The sequence below is a fragment of the Microcaecilia unicolor genome, chromosome 1 (assembly GCF_901765095.1).
Source record: "Microcaecilia unicolor chromosome 1, aMicUni1.1, whole genome shotgun sequence".
Taxonomy (NCBI): domain Eukaryota; kingdom Metazoa; phylum Chordata; class Amphibia; order Gymnophiona; family Siphonopidae; genus Microcaecilia; species Microcaecilia unicolor.
This window is the reverse complement of record NC_044031.1, coordinates 56342531-56363100: the sequence shown is the minus strand read 5'-3', so window position 1 is coordinate 56363100 and position 20570 is coordinate 56342531. Positions and strand designations below refer to the sequence as shown.

General features: G+C 46.2%; 2 protein-coding genes across 5 annotated transcripts in view; one reads left to right on the top strand and one right to left on the bottom strand.

Annotated features, from left to right (window-relative positions):
* Nucleotides 1–7862, bottom strand: part of LOC115466290 (5-beta-cholestane-3-alpha,7-alpha-diol 12-alpha-hydroxylase-like) — a 149645-nt gene extending 141783 nt beyond the window's left edge. For 2 of the 4 annotated variants that reach the window (XM_030197455.1, XM_030197470.1), the window contains exon 1: nt 7624–7828. The gene's annotated coding sequence lies outside the window, so the exon portion shown is untranslated. Of the gene's footprint in view, nt 1–6579; nt 6587–7623 lie in introns of all 4 variants that reach the window. The other 2 variants (XR_003941532.1, XR_003941529.1) reach the window with 2 other exon arrangements.
* Nucleotides 7863–10934: 3072 nt separating this feature from the next.
* LOC115466337 lies at nt 10935–14272 on the top strand. Its single transcript, XM_030197518.1, has 2 exons — nt 10935–11701; nt 14070–14272. The coding sequence occupies exons 1-2, from the start codon at nt 11208–11210 to the stop codon at nt 14179–14181; spliced, it is 606 nt and encodes a 201-aa protein (XP_030053378.1). The 5' UTR covers nt 10935–11207; the 3' UTR covers nt 14182–14272.
* Nucleotides 14273–20570: the final 6298 nt, after the last annotated feature.

Here is a 20570-nt window from a genome sequence, read left to right as displayed (position 1 = left end):
CGGAGCTCAGTGGATGGTGCAGGAATACTAACCTCGTCCCACCCTTTCAAAAAGATGTGGGAGGAAAAATAAACTAAATTGGATACTTTTCTAAATTAACCAGAACCACCACACTGTTAAGATTTTTAAACACTGTCAAACTTTAATTTCAGAAATTTCTATATCAATATTAATAACAATTAAAAGAAACATTAACTGTAAAACAATGAACAGATAAACCCTTTTGCTGTGTTATCTTACTTCCCTTTGTATCTCTTTTCCCTTCTAGGTACCTTTTACCCACGTCAGGACATACCCAATATCAGATAAGTATGAAAATAACCTTATCAACCTCAATTATTTTAATGTATTTTCTCTCTCAGTGTGTATTCCCCTGAATTTGATTCTTTGTTGTTTCTTTTCTCTTCTCAGGTCACTGTAAGCAGCTCACCTCTCTCATCAAGGTAATAAGGTAAGTACGTCTTTTTAATTTTTTTTTCCTATCAGTCTTTCACTCTTTACTTCTAATCACTTTTTGTGTCCCAAAATGTCACTTAGCTGGCGTTGGTTGACTCTCCGTTCTGGTCGCCGTCTTTCTTGCGTGGGGGCCCGTTGACAACAGATGCTCTACTTCTATGCTTCCTCCTAAACCTTTCTTTAAACAAATGAACAGGAGGCAAAACCCTCTCTTCCTGCTTCGTACTGGAACTCTAAAGGATTTGTTCAAAAACTGTGGCCAACTTTTCTTTAAAATAAAATTAACCAAAAATACCCTATCTTCCAGGTCTAAACTTTAGTTTTGTTCCCTGAACTTGTGTCAAGAGAGATTGATTGTCCCTTTCATACAATCACTCCCTCACAATTCTTTTATTACACTTACTCACTTTTATTTCAACTCACTACCCCTTAAGCTGTAACTCTACTTTCATTAAATTAAACTTTAAATTTATTTCCCAAACCCTTTCCCCAAATACTCCTTAAGCTACTTACTACAAAAACACAAATAACCCTCTCTTATCAAATTCCCCTAAACTCCTACCCTATTCATTCATTCACCCTATCCTAATAAAATTTTAAAACTTATTCCATAAATCACACCTTCCTTACATACCTTATTTTCATTCACCATCAATCACCAGAAACTTTTCCCAATATCTTAACTTTTATCCTTAAAACTCTCCTCTCACTACCAGCACCTCCTCAGCACCTCCACTCTCTCTGACCATCAATCCCACTCTGACCAACTGCCCACTCCCTGGTTGCCTTGGTAACCAGCCTTGGCTTGCCTTCCAAACCAGCCTTGGCTTGCGTTCCAAGACCCTTCCAGCCAATCCCTGACTATTACCAACATTCTAATTTCCACTGCTGACCAGCGGAATTCTGGCCAGCAGTGCAAAATCCCCATTTTAACCCCATAGAAACTAATGGAAAAGTAATAAAACTAAATAAAAACCCAATAAAACTTTATCCGAATCACCCCAAAATTTCTATACCAATTAAACTTCCCATTCCCTATTAAATCCTGCTTTTAAAATTTAAAAATACCAATTTTTACAATCCGCCCGCAATTATCTCTCCTAAACCCCCCTCAAAAATCCCAAAATAATTTGAAACCTCCTCTAAAAATTCAATCCCCCTCCCTTCTACCTGCTACGTCGAATTTAAAATTTTACAATGTAATTAACCCCTTAAAACCCACACTGCTCCAGAACACCCCCCAAAAATATTAAAATTTAAAATGTAACCCCCCACCACAAAAATAAAGAAAAATACCCTGAACCCAAATATGCAAATAGAATTTAAAACCAACAAACCCCTGATTTTTTAAAAATAAAAAACGCTATTTATGCAAATTAAAAATTAACCAATCAAATTTTTGGGTTTTAAAACCCCTTATCTTGTAGTCGATTTTCTCCACACTCGATGCCTGCCCTCGGTTCCGGTCCCGCACGTCCTGGGGCAAAAACGGAGCGAAAAATAAAAACAGCCCCAAAAACATGCCATTTTGCTGGAACTCCGGTTCAAAATTCGAGGCCCAGGCTTCTAGGCCTCGCCGGAGCTCTAGCAAAATGCGAGCAGGCGCGCCCCCAATACGCCCGTAGCGCTCTCCTCCCTCTGGCCAGGCTCCCACCTGCTCTCCTCGCGTCTCCCTCACCTCCAGCCGACGTCCTCCTTACCGGCTCTCCACCGCTGCCACTCTTCGCCCGTCGGCCCGGGACCCAAATGGCGCGTGCTCCTCCTGGCCCTCTTCACTCCCGGGGCCGCTTTCAATCAACCCCGGGAGCCAAAAACGGCAACGCCACCCTCTACAGCACCTTCAATCCCCCAATCCGCCCCAAAACAGCGGCGCCGTACCGGGAGCACAGTTTTCTCCCTGCAGCGCTCCCCACTCCCTGATGGCCTTTTCGGCCCAAAATTCACTGGGAGCGCTCCGCTCCTCTCCCGCAAACCCCGACCTGCACCAGAAACGCCTCCCCCCCCGCGACACTCCTTCCCGGAGCACCCTCAGAGTCCAGGCCCACCACTGCCAGCTGCTCCTGGCCCGGAAACATTCCCGGACCTTCCCAGCCTACCCCCAGTGGCCCCCCAAGACCCAGGTAAGAACTTTTTTTTTAAATTTTTTTTCTTAACCCTGGTTACACTCCTTCCAGTCCTCCCTATTCCTCGCCAAACAGGACTATTACACCCAATTGACTAATTTCCTCAGCTCTAACCCTCGTCGTCTCTTCGCCACCCTTAACTCCCTCCTCAAAGTGCCCTCCGCTCTCACCCCCCCTCACTCTCTCCTCAATCACTGGCTGATTACTTCCGCGACAAGGTGCAGAAGATCAACCTCGAATTCACCACCAAACCATCTCCTCCTCTTCACCCTATAGCCCACTCCCTCAACCAACCAACCCATGCCTCCTTCTCCTCTTTTCCTGATATCACCGAAGAGGAAACTGCCCATCTTCTTTCCTCCTCGAAATGCACCACCTGTTCCTCAGACACCATCCCCACCAACTTACTTAACACCATCTCTCCTACTGTCACCCCCACCATCTGTCATATCCTCAACCTCTCTCTCTCCACTGCTACTGTCCCTGACACCTTCAAGCATGCTGTAGTCACACGTCTCCTTAAAAAAAACATCACTTGACCCTACCTGTCCCTCCAACTACCGCCCCATTTCCCTCCTACCCTTCCTCTCCAAGATACTTGAACGCGGCGTTCACAGCTGCTGCCTTGATTTTCTCTCCTCCCATGCCATCCTTGATCCGCTTCAATTCGGCTTTCGCCCCCTACACTCGACAGAAACGGCACTATCTAAAGTCTGCAATGACCTGTTCCTTTCCAAATCCAAAGGTCACTACTCCATCCTCATCCTCTTCGACCTATCCCCCGCTTTTGACACTGTCAATCACAATTTACTCCTTGCCACACTGTCCTCATTTGGGTTCCAGGGCTCTGTCCTCTCCTGGTTCTCCTCTTATCTCTCCCACCGTACCTTCAGAGTACATTCTCATGGCTCTTCCTCCACCCCCATCCCGCTCTCTGTTGGAGTTCCTCAAGGATCTGTCCTTGGACCCCTCTTTTTTCAATCTACACCTCTTCCCTGGGCTCCCTGATCTCATCTCATGGTTTCCAGTATCATCTTTATGCTGATGACACCCAGCTTTATCTCTCCATACCAGACATCACTGCGGAAACCCAGGCCAAAGTATCGGCCTGCTTGTCTGACATTGCTGCATGGATGTCCAACTGCCATCTGAAGCTGAACATGGCCAAGACTGAGCTTATTGTCTTCCCACCCAAACACACTTCTCCTCTCCCTCCACTCTCTATCTCAGTTGACAACACCCTCATCGTCCCCGTCTCATCTGCCCGCAACCTCGGAGTCATCTTCGACTCCACCCTCTCCTTCTCTGCGGATATCCAGCAGATAGCCAAGACCTGTCGCTTCTTCCTCTACAACATTAGCAAAATTCGCCCTTTCCTCTCTGAGCACACCACCTGAACTCTCATCCACTCTCTCATTACCTCTCACCTTGACTACTGCAACCTACTCCTCACTGGCCTCCCACTTTGCCACCTATCCCCCCTTCAGTCCGTTCAGAACTCTGCTGCACGTCTTATCTTCCGCCTGGACCGATATACTCACATCACCCCTCTCCTACTACTACTACTCAAATCACTTCACTGGCTTCCGATCAGGTACCGCGTACAGTTCAAGCTTCTCCTACTAACCTACAAATGCACTCGATCTGCAGCCCCTCCTTACCTCTCTACCCTCATCTCCCCTTACGTTCCTACCCGTAACCTCCGCTCTCAAGACAAATCCTTCCTTTCAGTACCCTTCTCCACCACCAGCAACTCCAGGCTCCGCCCTTTCTGCCTCACCCCATGCCTGGAATAAACTCCCTGAGCCCATACGCCAGGCCCCCTCCCTGCCCATCTTCAAATCCTTGCTCAAAGCCCACCTCTTCAATGTCGCCTTTGGCACCTAACCACTTTACCTGTATTCAAGAAATCTAGACTGCCCCAACTTGTCATTTAGTCCTTTAGATTGTAAGCTCCTTTGAGCAGGGACTGTCCTTTTTTGTTAAACTGTACAGCGCTGAGTAACCCTAGTAGCGCTCTAGAAATGTCAAGTAGTAGTAGTAGTAGCTATGTACCTGGGAGCATTTTATGAAGGGGCGGGGAAACCCGTATTATCGAAACAAGATGGGCATCCATCTTTCGTTTCGATAATATGGTCAGGGATGCCCAAATCTTGACATTTAGGTCGTCCCTAGAGATGGTCGTCCTTAAACTTGGTCATTTCTGATTTTCAGCGATAATGGAAACTAAGGACACCCATCTCAGAAATGACCAACTGCAAGCCCTTTGGTCATGGGAGGAGCCAGCATTCGTACTGCACTGGTCCCCCTGACATGCCAGGACACCAACCGGGCACCCTAGGGGGCACTGCAGTGGACTTCATAAATTGCTCCCAGGTACATAGCTCCCTTACCTTTTGTGCTGAGCCCTCCCAAAACCCACTAGCCACCACTGTACACCACTACCATAGCCCTTACAGGTGAAGGGGGGCACCTACAGTGGGTTTGTGGTGGGTTTTGGAGGGCTCACATTTACCACCACAAGTGTAACAGGTAGGGGGGATGGGCCTGGGTCCGCCTGCCTGAAGTGCACTGCAGTACCCACTAAAAACTGCTCCAGGGACGTGCATAGTGCTGTCATGGTGCTGGGTATGATATTTGAGACTGGCATAGAGGCTGGCAAAAAATATTTTAAAAACATTTTTTGAGGGTGGGAGGGGGTTAGTGACCACTGGGGGAGTAAGGGGAGGTCATCCCCAATTCCCTCCGGTGGTCATCTGGTCAGTTCAGGCACCTTTTCGTGGCTTGGTCGCAAGAAAAAAAGGACCAAGCAAAGTCGTCCAAGTGCTCATCAGGGACGCCCTTTTTTTCCATTAAGGGTCGAGGAAGCCCATGTGCTAGGCACACCCAAGACCCGCCTTTGCTACACTTCCGACACGCCCCGGGGAACTTTGGTCATCCTTGCGACGGAAAGCAGCTGGGGACGCCCAAAATCGGCTTTCGATTATGCCAATTTGGGCAACCCTGGGAGAAGGACGCCCATCTCCCGATTTGTGTCGAAAGACGGGCATCCTCTTTTGAAAATAAGCCTGTTAGTGGTTATGGAGGATGGGCAGATTGGATGGGCCATTTGAATTTTATCTGCCATTGTGTTTCTATGCTTCTGTCCCACCCTGATTCTCTGTGTGCTCTGCTCTATGCTTCCTCTGTTCTTGTGGTCATTTTCTCCATCTTTCTCCCACTCTGAACACCTCTTGCTTTACTGACAGTGATCTGGACCCCAGGGCAATAAGGGTCATGGACCCCTGAGCACCCTTCCACTATGCATTCCTGGCTATTACCAGTTAGGGGAGAGCGGGATCCCTTCTGCTGTGTGTCCTTAGGCATTGCGCTATTGATAGATTGGTCAGTCCACCCCTGGCTGTATGCATATTTTACATTCATAAACTGGGTGATTGCCTTAAAAAGAAATTTTTTCTCCTAGAATTGGAACAATAACATAAAAAACTAAACAGGAAAAGGAAAGAATATACCAAAATCGTATTATATGGAGGACATGGATTACTGAGACCGAGTCAGCACGGCTTTTGTGTGGGGAAATCTTGCCTGACCAATTTACTTCAATTCTTTGAAGGAGTAAACATACATGTGGACAAAGGGGAGCCGGTTGATATTGTGTATCTGGATTTTCAAAAGGCGTTTGACAAGGTACCTCATGAAAGGCTACAGAGGAAATTGGAGGGTCATGGGATAGGAGGAAATGTCCTATTGTGGATTAAAAACTGGTTGAAGGATAGGAAACAGAGAGTGGGGTTAAATGGGCAGTATTCACAATGGAGAAGGGTAGTTAGTGGGGTTCCTCAGGGGTCTGTGCTAGGGCCGCTGCTTTTTAATATATTTATAAATGATTTAGAGATGGGAGTAACTAGCGAGGTAATTAAATTTGCTGATGACACAAAGTTATTCAAAGTCGTTAACTCGCGACAGGATTGTGAAAAATTACAAGAGGACCTTAAGAGACTGGGAGACTGGGCGGCTAAATGGCAGATGACGTTTAATGTGAGCAAGTGCAAGGTGATGCATGTGGGAAAAAAGAACCCGAATTATAGCTACGTCATGCAAGGTTCCACGTTAGGAGTTACGGACCAAGAAAGGGATCTGGGTGTCGTCGTCGATAACACGCTGAAACCTTCTGCTCAGTGTGCTGCTGCGGCTAGAAAAGCGAATAGAATGTTGGGTATTATTAGGAAAGGTATGGAAAACAGGTGTGAGGATGTTATAATGCCGTTGTATCGCTCCATGGTACGACCGCACCTTGAGTATTGTGTTCAATTCTGGTCGCCGCATCTCAAGAAAGATATAGTAGAATTGGAAAAGGTGCAGCGAAGGGCGACTAAAATGATAGCGGGGATGGGACGACTTCCCTATGAAGAAAGACTAAGGAGGCTAGGGCTATTCAGCTTGGAGAAGAGACGGCTGAGGGGAGACATGATAGAGGTATATAAAATAATGAGTGGAGTGGAACAGGTGGATGTGAAGCGTTTGTTCACACTTTCCAAAAATACTAGGACTAGGGGGCATGCGATGAAGCTACAGTGTAGTAAATTTAAAACAAATCGGAGAAAATGTTTCTTCACCCAACGCGTAATTAAATTCTGGAATTCGTTGCCGGAGAATGTGGTGAAGGTGGTTAACTTGGCAGAGTTTAAAAAGGGACAAGTCCATAAACCGCTACTAAATGGACTTGGGAAAAATCCACAATTCCGGGAATAACATGTATAGAATGTTTGCACGTTTGGGAAGCTTGTCAGGTGCCCTTGGCCTGGATTGGCCGCTGTTGTGGACAGGATGCTGGGCTCGATGGACCCTTGGTCTTTTCCCAGTGAGGCATTACTTATGTACTTATATGTGCATTCTACCTTCCCCTCCTTCTACCCTGTCATTCTCTGAGATACTTCTAAGAGCACTGTGTGCTTATTAACACTAAACTTCAAAGGGGATCACCAAAGACAGGGGAAGGGGTACAACAGACAGCCAAGATTAGGAAAAGAAATATCAACCTTACCTGAAAAAAGTAACTGATAAATGCCCCTCTAATCTCCAAGATCACACAAACAAGGCTGGTTTATCTATCGTATTTCAAGCTCACAAGCTCTGGTAGAGATCAGTGCAGAAACAGTTTGATAGCTCCAGGTTAGAAAGGATGAAACAGGAATGCTGCAGTTTGAACTATGTCAGACCTAGTACAGAGCCGGAGAATTTATAGTATATTGGCAGTGCATTAAAATTTGATAAGCATTCCGCTGCTCTTTCTCACCCTATTTGGTTAGAGCAACAAAACAAACCAATGTCCACCCCACCTCAAAGCTCTCTAGTTGCTGACACTGTTAGGCAAAGTATCAGTTGGCTCATGGCCCCAGTGACCCAGCTCATTCTGTAGTCTTTAGGGTAAGATAATTGACCTAGTGGTTAAAGTGTCCCTGAACTGATGAGTCAGTTTACAGAAATGAAGCGTTCTGGTTCCATGAATGTCTGTGCTTTGTGTTGTCCATGTCAGTCCTCAGTTTTCCTACTGGAATAATTTTGATTCCTGGTGGCATCTGTTCAGTGAAAATAGACTATTTAGCTCCTCTTTTGATTTTAATGGTTCTGCTTATGACACCATTAGGACAAATGTCAACTTGATGATGTCACAGAGGAAAGAACACTGATAGAGATTCTTACTCCATTTTCAATTACAGTAAAAAGAGAGAGAGAGAGGGAGAGAGAAATAAGTACTGTAAAAGTTACGAAAAGGTAAAAAATCACACAGTGCAGAGACCCTTAACACACAGAGAATGCCCTATGCTTAGGGTTACCATCGGGCTCATTTTCGAAAGAGAAGGACGTCCACCTTTCGACATAAATCGGAAGATGGACGTTCTTCCACAGGGATGTCCAAATCGGTATAATCAAAACCCAATTTAGGACGTCCCCAATTGAACTCTGTCGCAAGGATGACCAAAGTTGAAGGCGTAGTGAAAGCGGGACTTGGGAGTGCCTAACACTTGGACGTCCTTCACCCATAGTTGAAAAAAACAAGGACGTCCTTGATGAACACTTGGACATTTTCACCTGGTCGTGGTTGTCTTATAACCAAGGCACAAAAAGGTGCCCGAAATGACCACATGACCACCGGAGGGAATTGGGGATGACCTCCCGTTACTCCCCCAGTGGTCACTAACCCCCTGCCACCCTTAAAAACATCTTTTAAAAATATTTCGTGCTAGCCTCTATGCCAGCCTCAGATGTCATACTCAGGTCAATGACAGCAGTATGCCGGTCCTTGGAGCAGTTTTAGTGGGAGCAGTGCACTTCAGGCAGGCGAAACCAGCCCCTTCCCCCCCCCCCCCACCTGTTACGTTTGTGGAAGAAACAGCGAGCCCTCCAAAACCCACCAGAAACCCACTGTACCCACATCTAGGTGCCCCCCTTCACCCATAAGGGCTATGATAGTGGTGTACAGTTGTGGGTAGTGGGTTTTGGGGGGGGGGATTGGAGGGCTCAGCACACAAGGTAAGGGAGCTATGTACCTGGGAGCAATTTATGAAGTCTACTGCAGTGCCCCCTAGGGTGCCCAGTTGGTGTCCTGGCATGTCAGAGGGACCAGTGCACTAGAAATGCTGGCCCCTCCCACGACCAAATGGCTTGCATTTGGTCATTTCTGAGATGGACGTCTTTGGTTTCGAAAATCTCTGAAAGTCAGAAACGTCCATGTCTAAGGTCGTTCATCTCTAAGGACGACCAAATTTAAGGATTTGGATGTCCCTGACGGTATTTTCAAAACGAAAGATGGATGTCCATCTTGCTTCGAAAATACGGGTTTCCCCACCCCTGGATCAAGACGTTTTGCAAGGACCTCCAAATCAAAACTTGGACGTCCCTTTCGAAAATGCCCCTCCTTATGTCTGGTTTTACCTGGACATGTCCTCTTTTTGAGGACATGGCCGGGCAACCGGGTGGGTTTTGCCATCCTGCCCATTTGTCTGGATTTCCGGACAAATGGGCAGGCTGGTAGGCGGGTGGGCCTAGTAGTGTCCTATCCTCCCCTCCCCTTACCTTACTATACTACTGCCCTGGTGGTCTAGTGACCTCTTCGGGGCAGGAAAGAGCCCCCTCTTTCCTGCCCAGAAAACCTGCATACTGTTTCTTGCTGACTCCGATCTCGGCGCCAATTCAAAATGGCTGCCGAGAGTTAGCAGCCTCTCAAGACTTCTGCAGAAGTCTTGCAAGGTCACTCTCGGTCATAGGCGCCGACTCCGTGGGTGCTGTGGGTGTTCGAGCACCCCCAATATTTCACCCACTGGAAGTTCCCTTCCAGCCCAGAATTTTAAAAGTCCCTCCCTCCCTCCGAGTTCCAGGGCCGTCCGTCCGTCCCTCCCTCCGAGTTCCAGGGCCTGCCCTCCGTCCCTCCCTCCCTCTGTCTGTCTGAATTTTAAAAGCCATCTTCTTACCTCGTTGGGGTTATGGTGGCAGCAGCACGCAGTGAAAAGCGTGCAGGCTTGGCGCTTCAGCCTTCCCTTCTCTGTCTCTCAGCTCTGGTCCCGCCGTTGCGGAAACAGGAAATGAGGGCGGGACCAGAGCTGAGAGACAGAGAAGGGAAGGCTGAAGCGCCGAGCCTGCACGCTTTTCACAGCGTGCTGCTGCCGCCGTAACCCCGACGAGGTAAGAAGATGGCTTTTAAAATTCGGAGAGAGGGACCCTGGAACTCAGAGGGAGGGGGGGAGACCCTGGAACTTGGATGGAGACCCTGGAACTCGGAGGGAGGGAGACCCTGGAACTCGGAGGGAGAGAGGGAGGGGGGCCTTGGAACTCGAAGGCAGGGAGGGAAAGGAGAGAGAGAGGGGAGGGAGGGAGGGGGGCCTTGGAACTGGGAGGGAGGGGGGCCTGGAACTGGGAGGGCGGGACTGGAACTCGGAGGGAGGGGGGCCTGGAACTCGGAGGGGGGGGACGAGAGAGAGAGAGGGAGAGGGGATGGGGGAAGGAGGGGAGGGGGGAATGCACCACCTGTGAAAAAAAAATTTTCAGCACCCCCCCAATCATTTTGGGACTCTCAGTGGCCATTTTGAATCGGCGCCGGGACCAGAGTCAGCAAGAAACAGTATGCAGGTGCTCCAGCCAGGAAAGAGGGGGCTCTTTCCTTCCCCCGAAGAGGTCACTAGACCACCAGGGCGGTACAGTAAGGTAAGGTGAGGGGAGGATAGGACACCCTTAGGGGGGGGTGTGATGGGGCGGAGTGTGTGTGAAAGGGGTGGAGCAATATGTGACAGGGGGTGTGGCAGGGGCGGGGAATGTGTCCTCTTTTTGCGGGGCGCAAATATCGTAACCCTACTGAAAATGTAACTTATCCAGAAAAATAGCACACAGTGCTCAAGGAGGCTAAAAAGAGGTGGAGGAACATTTTTGAAAGGACATCCAGAGGGTCATGTGATGCTGCCTTGCTGAACGGATACAGATCTCATCAGCCCCGTCCCGCCTGCTACTTATAACTGTGCAAACCCTAGCAAAATTACTCACCAAGCTGATTTTTAAAATGCTTAGCAAGTGTGAGAACCATCAAGGATTCTTTTGGTCTGCACTGCGACTTGATTAGCCCAGGCGCTGCACTGCATGCCAGCTAAGAGCCCGCAAGCGGTGAAAGACCGCATATCTCGAACAAGTCCAAAGATGGTGGCTGACCAGTTTGCAGCGCCAGTAGCACTAATGGTGACTTTACAAGAAGAAGCGGTTAGAAAACTAACTAAACAACTCACCGTTGTTCTGGATGATAGGCTGTCTAAGCTACAAGCCTCAGTAGACGACATTTGCAAGAATTTGGAGAGGCACGACTTGTGGCTGAAAAGCATTTCAAGTCAGGAAGATTGTGCGGTCACAGCAGAGGCACACCTTGCAGAACTAGAATCTCAGTGTAAAACGATCCTTCAGCGAATAGAAGACCAAGAAAACAGAGGGAGAAGAAACAATGTTGCATTATTGCCCCCCCTCCCCGAATCGGTTAAGGATCAGGGGCTGTGGGATTTTCTGGAAAAATGTCTGCCTTATAAACTGGGTCTTTTATCACCTGACCTCTCTATGAAGGTGGAGCGTATTCATTGCATAGGATCACCTGATCACCTTCACACTTCTTCACCCCCCCTCAGCCCCGTCCAACTTTAACCACTACCTCCACGAATCTCCAGGCTATTGACCCTCCCACCTTATCCTCTAGTATTTCTAATCTCCTCCCCTCCATCATGTCCTCCGAGTCTGTCAACAAGGCTGTCTCTGCTTACAATGCCGCTCTCTCCTCTGCTCTGGACACCCTCGCACCATCCACCTCCCGCCCCACAAAGTGTACTAATCCCCAGCCTTGGCTGACCTCTTGCATCCGTTACCTTCGCTCCTGCGCCCGATCGGCTGAACGCCTCTGGAGGAAATCTCGCACCCATTCAGATTTCCTTCACTACAAATTCATGCTATCCTCCTTCCACTCCTCCCTATTCCTTGCCAAACAGGACTATTACACCCAATTGACCAATTCTCTCAGCTCCAACCCCCGTCGTCTCTTCGCCACCCTTAACTCCCTCCTCAAAGTGCCCTCCGCTCCCACCCCCCCCTCGCTCTCTCCTCAATCACTGGCCGATTACTTCCGCGACAAGGTGCAAAAGATCAACCTTGAGTTCACTACCAAGCCATCTCCTCCTCTTCACCCTTCAACCCTCTCCCTCAACCAACCAACCCAGGCCTCTCTCTCCTCCTTTCCTGACATCACCGAGGAGGAAACCGCTCGCCTTCTTTCCTCCTCGAAATGCACCACTTGTTCCTCTGATCCCATCCCCACCAACTTACTTAACACCATCTCTCATACTGTCACCCCCTCCATCTGTCATATCTTCAACCTCTCTCTCTCCACTGCAACTGTCCCTGACACCTTCAAGCATGCCGTAGTCACACCTCTCCTCAAAAAACCATCACTTGACCCTACCTGTCCCTCCAACTACTGCCCCATCTCCCTCCTACCCTTCCTCTCCAAAATACTTGAGCGTGCCGTTCACAGCCGCTGCCTCGATTTTCTCTCCTCTCATGCCATCCTCGATCCACTTCAATCCGGTTTTCGCCCTCTACACTCGACAGAAACAGCGCTCTCTAAAGTCTGTAATGACCTGTTCCTTGCCAAATCCAGAGGCCACTACTCCATCCTCATCCTCCTCGATCTATCCGCCGCTTTTGACACTGTCAATCATGATTTACTTCTTTCCACACTGTCCTCATTTGGGTTCCAGGGCTCTGTCCTCTCCTGGTTCTCCTCCTATCTCTCCCACTGCACCTTCAGAGTTCACTCTCATGGATCTTCCTCCACCCCCATCCCGCTATCTGTTGGTGTTCCCCAGGGATCTGTCCTTGGACCCCTTCTCTTCTTAATCTACACCTCTTCCCTGGGCTCCCTGATCTCATTTCATGGCTTCCAGTATCATCTCTATGCTGATGACACCCAGCTGTATCTCTCCACACCAGACATCACAGCGGAGACCCAGGCAAAGGTATCGGCCTGCTTATCCGACATTGCTGCCTGGATGTCCAATCGCCACCTGAAACTGAACATGTCCAAGACCGAGCTCATCGTCTTTCCACCAAAACCCACTTCTCCTCTTCCTCCACTTTCTATCTCAGTTGATAACACCCTCATCCTCCCCATCTCATCTGCCCGCAACCTCGGAGACATCTTCGACTCCTCCCTCTCCTTTCTCTGCGCATATCCAGCAGATAGCCAAAACCTGTCGCTTCTTCCTCTTCAACATCAGCAAAATTCGCCCTTTCCTCTCTGAATACACCACCCGAACTCTCGTCCACGCTCTCATTACCTCTCGCCTTGCCTACTGCAACTTACTCCTCACTGGCCTCCCACTTAGCCATCTATCCCCCCTTCAATCTGTTCAGAACTCTGCTGCACGTCTTATATTCCGCCAGAACCGATATACTCATATCACCCCTCTCCTCAGGTCACTTCACTGGCTTCCAATCAGATACCGCATTCAGTTCAAGCTTCTCCTTCTTACCTACAAATGCACTCAGTCTGCTGCCCCTCACTACCTCTCTACCCTCATCTCCCCTTACGTTCCCGCCCGAAACCTCCGTTCACAGGACAAATCCCTCCTCTCAGTACCCTTCTCCACCACCGCCAACTCCAGGCTCCGCTCATTCTGCCTCGCCTCACCCTATGCTTGGAACAACCTTCCTGAGCCCTTACGCCAAGCCCTCTCCCTGTCCATCTTCAAGTCTTTGCTTAAAGCCCACCTCTTCAATGCTGCTTTCGGCACCTAACTCTTACCTTTCAGGAAATCCAGACTGCCCCAATTTGACTGCCCCTATCGGACTGACTGTTCACTTGTCCTTTAGATTGTAAGCTCTTTGAGCAGGGACTGTCCTTCTATGTTAAATTGTATAGCGCTGCGTAACCCTAGTAGCGCTTTAGAAATGTTAAGTAGTAGTAGTAACTAAGGAGGGAGATACGCAGCCTTCTGAAAAGGAGAAGCTTATGCAGAGCTCAAAGGCAAGTGGATTACAACGAGGCTCGGATTTTGCTTTTCTAGGATTATTCGCCTAGAGTCTCTGATCTGCATCGGCAGATTGATCAACACTGTAAGTACCTATTCACCAAGGACATGAGAGTTATGATCCTATACCATTCAAAGGTGCGAGTTGTTGTTTTTCTCAGATCCTGCAGATTTCAAAAAGTTTGTGGAGGGCTTGCCATAACGGGCAGCTGAGAAGATGCGGCAGGTTAATACCATGGGGTATTTACATTGATTCCTCTAGGATATGTAATCCATTTGCTGTCTTTTGCTCTGAACAAACGTATGCTTCTGGGGGTCTGTGAATATATGTGGGGGTCGCTCTGACTCATTTAAGTGGTATATCGGGACTATCAGTTAAAAGGTTCACATGGTCCTGGACAGATTTCAGCAGTCCATCCGACTGATACGTGGGACTTTTCTCCTGAACTGGTTTCAGTTATATATGGGGGATGTCAACAAATAGGTTTGCACCGGGGGGGGGGGGGGGGGGGGGGGGGAGAGAGATAGTGGTTGATTGGTTGGTGAATTAAGCTACTTGTTGAGTTTTTGGATGTGTGTGTTTTGGAGAGATTGGGTATTTGTACTGGGGGGTCGGATGGGTTTGGATAAAGGGGGTGGGATGGGCTACTTTGTCTGTTTGAATATGAGGGGTGGGGCTGGATTGCAAGACCAGTGCTCTAACCACTAGGCCACTCCTCCACTCGGGTAGTGGCCGGTGTTTCTTCTTTTTTCAAGGATTTCTCCCTCCTAAATATTTGTGCTCCACTTTTGTTTTTTGTTAAACCCCTGGGTTGTAGAGTTGGATACAGTGGGGGAGGGGGGCGTCTAGGAGAACCTCGAACCGCACCTGTGAGTGTAGAGTATCTTAATTTTCAGATACTCATTGTATCAGTAGTCATAGCAAATCTTAATATAGATTCTCTTAATGTGGATGGTACACACTCACTAGTTAAGCACACCAGGATCCTTCAGGCTCTGAAGCAGAAGCATGCTGATGTCGCCTTATTGAAGAAGAACCACCTTTCAGTGATGAAACACTTAAAATTGAAACAAGATTGAGTGGGAGAACTTTTTTCACATCATACAATGGGTGTCAGCGTGGGGTTGCCATTTTGATTAAAAGGTCCCTTACTTTCACTTTGCACAGACTCTACCAGGATCAAGAGGGCAGGTATGTAGTGGTTGCAGGGGCCCTACAGGGTGTCAAGGTAGCCTTTTGTAGTGTATATGCCCCTAATGTTTATTCCCTACTGGCCAAACTGACAACCCTTGATGATTACTCCCTAGTTGTTGGAGGGGATTTTAACATCACTAGCGATCCCACTATTGATTGTAATCCACCCAAAACCCCGAATGGGGATTACACTAGGAGGGGGGTCAATTTCCTAATTCAGGAACAGGCTCTGATTGATGTCTGGAGGTTGTTCCATGGAATTGAGCAGGATTTCACCTTTTTCTGTCACCCCCATGGGGTCCTTGCACACTTGGATTACATTCATATCTCAAAAGGTCTGCTCGGCAGTGTGTTGGCATTCACCATTGATACGAATGAGCTCTCGGACCATTCCCCAGTGACAACCACCTTGTTGTAGGGGGAGCACACATGCTCAACTAGATGGAGAATGAACCCTACTTTATTTCAGGATGCTACCTTTTTCATATATCTATGCCAAGCTTGGCTTGATTATGAGCGGAATAATTCAATCGCCTCAGCTAAAGGTTAGTTGCATTTTGAATAAAGGTAGATTGGTTTCTGGGGATGCGATCCTGGCCAGTCTAGACACTGAAAAGGCATTTGACAAGGTGGTATGGAAGTATCTATTTTGTGTGTTACAGCATTTTGGCATCACTGGCGATTATTTGGAATGGATTCAGGTACTATATAGCAATCCCACCGTTCAAATACTTGTTAATGATATTCTGACAGAGACCATTTGCTTAGGTTGAGGCACACATCAAAGTTGTCCAATCTCTCCACTACTCTTTGTTCTCACCTTGGAACCCCTGGCTGTAAAAATTCAGCAAGATCCCAATATTAAGGGTGTTGTGGTAGGGGAACGGAAATACCAAATTAATCTTTTTGCAGATGATATGCTAATGCAACAATCATTGCTTTTCCGCTAAGGTGGGTGACCACAGGAATTAACTATTTGGGGGTATATTTGAGTGCGGATTATAAGTGGGTCTATCGGCGAATTGTATGTAATAAGTTAGAACAGATGCAGAAGTTGTGTGTGGCCTGGAATTACTTTAAGGGAGAGTTGCCTTATGCAAGATGGTCCTATTGCCCAAACTGCTCTATCCATTACAAATGGTCCCAATGTGGGAACAGCGGAAAGAGGAAGCCCATTACTGCAGGATGATTAGTTCCTTTATCTGGCACTCTAGAAAGCCCAGAATAGCCTTTTCCAAATTAACAGCTAGTAAGGAACGGGGTGGGGTGCAACTCCCAGACCTTCAAGTGTATAACGTTGTTGCCCTGATGAGGTGGCTCCACGAAATTCATATGGATGCTTGTGTATTTGCTCCAATAGATTTTAGGAAAAACTGGAGCACACCTTATGATGTGTTCTCTGTTTTGGACCCAGTACATTGCCTTAGGGTGGGCGGTTTGGGCTCAAACCCATATTTGCTCTCACTGAGAAAGGCATGGTCATGGTGTGTTGTATTGTTGGTGAGGCTAGGGGGTGCAGTCCCTTTTTGTCTTTGGTAGGGAATCCTGTACCATCTAAAAGCTAGTCTGCCTGCGAGTCAATTTTTGCGATTGAGGAGGATTTGTTCTACTGATACATCTTTTGAAATACAAGCCGCAAAATTAACTACACGCTTGTTAACGGTGGTATTACCTTATTCCCCCTTAAGTTCTAGGATAAATAATAGTATACATTTGAATTGGAAAATGCTACAGGTTCATGCTTGTTTTCATGATCATCCGATCTGTGCATTCAAGCGAAGTAAAACAATTGGTGAGAAGTTAACTTACAAGCGCATAGATTATGACGTAGAGGCTGTGGAGAGGATAGGCCACAAACCATGTGGCTCCTGTCAATGGTGTAATTATACAATTGAAGGACTTTCATGGACACCTCCAAACTCCTCTCATATGATTTCTGTACGATCTTTCACAAATTGCAATACTTGTAATGTAGTATAGTGATTGTTTGTCCATGCCATATGATGTATGTAGGGTGATCTAGACGCCCCATTAAACTGCGGTTAAATGAACATAAGTCAAGAATTTAAAATCATGTGTTAACTGAAGATATTCAATGGCGTATTATAGACCATGTTCAGCTAGGGTGGGAGGGTGGGAACGCTGGGCGTTTATTAAACCATAAGGAACAAAGATGGATTTTCCACTTACAGACTTTGCATCCTAGTGAGTTGAATTCTGAAATTGATTGGTGGTCGCTGATTTGAGTAGGAGCATTTTGCCCTATCAGGATAGAGAGTTTTTGATCAGCTGTTAGCTATTTAATTAATTGATTCCGCGCTACATGTCGCTGCCATTTTTTTCATGCGTTAAGGCAGAGAATGAGATGGTACAGTTCTGGTGATGGAGTAAAAGTATTTTAAATGATTTTTATGACTGGCAGCAGTTTGATAATTTTGTACTTTTTTTGTTGTAGCAAACCTCTTCCCTGAAGAAGGACGACGAAACCTGGCCATGTTGGCAGGGGTTTGACTCTGTTGAAAATCGTTGCCAAAGCTAAGTATCATGCAATACTATGCGGGATTAAATCGCATTTCAAATTGTATCTTAAAGGTTATGAAGATATGTTATTTTAAGGATTGATATATATAAAAGTTGAAAAAGATAAAATCGGGTTGATCTATGAAGATTTACACAGCACCACAATATATGGAACGCTGTTCCCAGATGGGATTTGCTGTTATTTATTCTGATGATCCCCGTAAATATATATATATATATATATATATATATATATATATATATATATATATATATATATATATATATATATATATAAATAGAAGAAAAAAAGATGTTGAGATTGTCAGCCTGGACTGTATGAGATATATAATCTGTGAGTGTTTGGGATTATATGGATGGTTTGTAAATATATATCCCCACACCTGCACTGAATGGTCTCTTTAAATTGATTGATCTAAAATAGACCTAGCTACAGCTGTGATTATGGCTACTGCACCTAATTCAGAGATGTTTGTTTATTCGGAAGATCAAATGGCAAAATTAATTCAACAAGCTGCCATTTTTGAAGATGGTGGACATAATACTGGAGGAGTGTCTTGGTATGAATTGGAGAACATTAATAAGCGTTTAATACAAGCTGAGCTGCATGGGGACACGATGGCTCAATATATCAAGCGCCAGATGATCCCGAGGGGGCTGAGGCTTCAAAAAGCCCCCTCATTATTTACTTACAATGAAGATTTTGTAAAGAAATGGAACGCTATACTTAATAAGTGTAGCTGAGATTTAATGCTATTAATTGTGGAAACTACTGCAACAGTTGAACAGGAATTAAAAAATAAGGCAGTAGAAATATCTGAGCAATTGCAACACAACTCCTCTCAAGATGAGTATTCTAAGCTCCAACAGGAATTATCTGATAAACTTAAGGCAACTAGGGAGTCGATTCGACAGTTCAAGATCAAAAAGTTCAAAAGAGATGAAAGGGATTACACAAACAATCAGATATACTACTGGATGCAGAAGGATCGGTTGGGGAAAACCACAGCAGATACTGTATTCAGTGGGGGTTTAAGTGATAGTGATTCCAGTGGTGAAGAGATACAAAGAGCTGGATCTGGTAATATGACATCAACAAGACAGCAATCTTTTTTAGACAGTCGGCGTCCATACAATCGAGGGAGAAGGGCGCAACAAGTAAAATTTCAGCCGCCGCAGCAGCAATTCAACGAACCGACAACATCAGGATGATACTACCAGACCAGAGCTCGTTCGAACCAGAATCGGTAGTTATAAATATTTCTAACTACAATTTGACATCATCACAGAATCAACTTTTGAACTTGGGATTAAGTTTTGTCCCAACATCCTATTATGACCCATTTGTGACCCGGGTAGCCTTGTTCAGATTTTTTCGCAAACTTCATCTTAAAAAGTTCTTTCAAAATCATCCATCAATACCAGACATCTCAATTGTTTATCCCAAATCCACTTGGATGCCTACGGATAATATGGATCCTTCCATCCTTGCTTTTCAGAAGTGTATTTTGTATGAGTTACAGAAAATAGAAGATTCACATAGATCGGAATTTATTGCTCATAATTTATCAAGGAGTCAACGTGAAGCTTTAGTTTCTCTTCAAAATCAATTGGAAGTGGTGATTGTGAAAGCTGATAAAGGTGGGGCAGTTACATTATGGGACAAACAAAAATATCTTCAGGAGGGATGGAAACAACTTTTAGATACATCTACATACAGAAAATTACAGTCGGATCCAACTTTGGAATTGCAAAATGAGATTAAATGTTTAACATCTGAGGCGATGGACATATCGACTATTTCAGCCGCATGGGTACCTGAATGCGGAGTACCACAAGGATCCCCCCTCTCGCCGACCCTATTCAATTTAATGATGATACCCCTGGCAAAATTACTATCAAATCAAAACCTTAATCAATACATTTATGCGGATGACGTAACGATCTACATCCCATTCAAACAAGACCTAAAAGAAATTTCCAATGACATCAACCAAAATCTTGATATCATGCATTCCTGGGCGGACGCATTTCGGCTAAAACTCAACGCAGAAAAACCCAATGCCTAATACTCACCTCCCAACATAACAAGAAATAATTCACCGTCATTAATACACCAACCCTAAACCTTCCTGTCTCAGAAACCCTAAAAATTCTTGGAGTGACCATTGACCGACATCTAACACTAGAGAACCACGCGAAAAACACAACCAAGAAGATGTTCCACTCAATGTGGAAATTAAAAAGAATACGACCTTTCTTCCCAAGGAGTGTTTTCCGCAACCTGGTACAATCAATGGTGCTCAGTCATCTAGACTATTGCAACGCACTATATGCCAGCTGCAAAGAACAAATAATCAAGAAACTCCAAACAGCCCAAAACACTGCAGCTAGACTTATATTCGGCAAATCAAAATTTGAAAGTGCTAAGCCCTTACGAGAAAAACTACATTAGCTCCCACTTAAGGAACATATCGCTTTCAAGGTATGCTCATTAGTTCATAAAATTATCCATGGAGATGCACCAGCTTACATGTCAGACCTGATCGACTTACCACCTAGGAATACCAAAAGATCATCCCGCACATTCCTTGATCTGCACTTCACCAGCTGCAAAGGAATGAAATACAAACTAATGCATGCGTCAAACTTCACCTACCTGAGCACGCAGCTATGGAATGCACTACCGCGCAGCTTGAAATC

Coding starts and splice junctions, on each gene's coding strand:
- LOC115466337 (XM_030197518.1), top strand. CDS start 11,208: ATGCCAGCTAAGAGCCCGCAAGCGGTGAAAGACCGCATATCTCGAACA. Junction 11,702..14,069: donor CGTATTCATTGCATAGGATC/ACCTGATCACCT, acceptor AGTAGTAGTAGT/AACTAAGGAGGGAGATACGC.